The sequence below is a fragment of the Cyprinodon variegatus genome, unplaced genomic scaffold (assembly GCF_000732505.1).
Source record: "Cyprinodon variegatus isolate N-32 unplaced genomic scaffold, C_variegatus-1.0 Scaffold1213, whole genome shotgun sequence".
Taxonomy (NCBI): Eukaryota; Metazoa; Chordata; class Actinopteri; order Cyprinodontiformes; family Cyprinodontidae; genus Cyprinodon; species Cyprinodon variegatus.
The window spans coordinates 190,937-191,921 of NW_015151666.1; the positions used below are offsets into that span (position 1 = coordinate 190,937).

The 985-nt window shown below is 35.9% G+C and overlaps 1 protein-coding gene across 1 annotated transcript in view; it reads left to right on the forward strand.

Annotated features, from left to right (window-relative positions):
* Nucleotides 1-985, forward strand: part of scarb1 (scavenger receptor class B member 1) — a 47,746-nt gene that overhangs the window by 24,921 nt on the left and 21,840 nt on the right. Inside the window, exon 8 of the mRNA XM_015401366.1 lies at nt 105-223. Within this exon, the coding sequence (XP_015256852.1) occupies nt 105-223 (119 nt within the window). The remainder of the gene's footprint in view (nt 1-104; nt 224-985) is intronic.

Consider the following 985-nt stretch of genomic DNA (forward strand, 5'->3'; position numbering starts at 1 on the left):
CCTTATTTGTTGTCACACTTTCTGCTGTATTTTACTTTTGGTTTACAGTATTCAGGTCTTTGTGGTTTTTATGAAGTAACTGCACCGTCGTTTGTCACTTCTAGACTCCCCCGTCTTCATCTCTCATCCTCACTTCTTCAATGCCGATCCTGCACTGCTGGACTACGTGTTGGGTCTCAGCCCTACCGAAGAGGAGCATGGCCTTTTCATTGACATTCATCCAGTGAGTTCCCTCTCACACCCACACTTTAAGGGGATTCATCATAAACGTTGTACTGAAATGGTTAAAGCTGCAAAAGGAGGAAGGATGGAGGATTGTTTTGTTTTGTTTTTTATGGTTCTGCTCAATTTAATGTCTTCAAGCAGGATATAGGAAAAACCTTTGAGGGATTTGAGTCAAAACTTAGCAGATGTGCCTGGATTCCTAGTTCTTGGAAATCATCACAGATGGCTGTGCTTCTCCTTTGCATTGATAATTAAAACCAATGCAACGTTTCCAGAACATATATACAACATTTTTAGGAGAAAAAAAAAAACTTTTCTTAACATATCCACCAGATGGCATTAATGTGTTTTGTGGGGATTTTTTGTATTTATTTAATCACATCTGGTGGTCAGTTCCCATTTGTTTGCACATCCATACTGCATGTCCACTCATGCTAAAAAATAAAACAGTATTTAAATCTAAATAGCAGGTGGTGGAGTACACTAAAAAAAGAAACTAGCATCTTGACTTTAACACATTTCTTTAAGAGAACTGTAGACAAAAACAACTTGAATCCAAAGGATTCAAGTTGTTTTTGTCTACAGTTCTCTTATTTAAATTTATATTGTTTATTCAGCGTTATTGTTTTTTAAAGGACTTGGCCATGTATAAATATGGTGTATATACTACATGATATGAAACTGTATTATGTTCAATTTACCTTAATTAAACCTAAATTACTCAATTTAATTTGATGCCAGTGGGCAGGGGTCCTAAAAT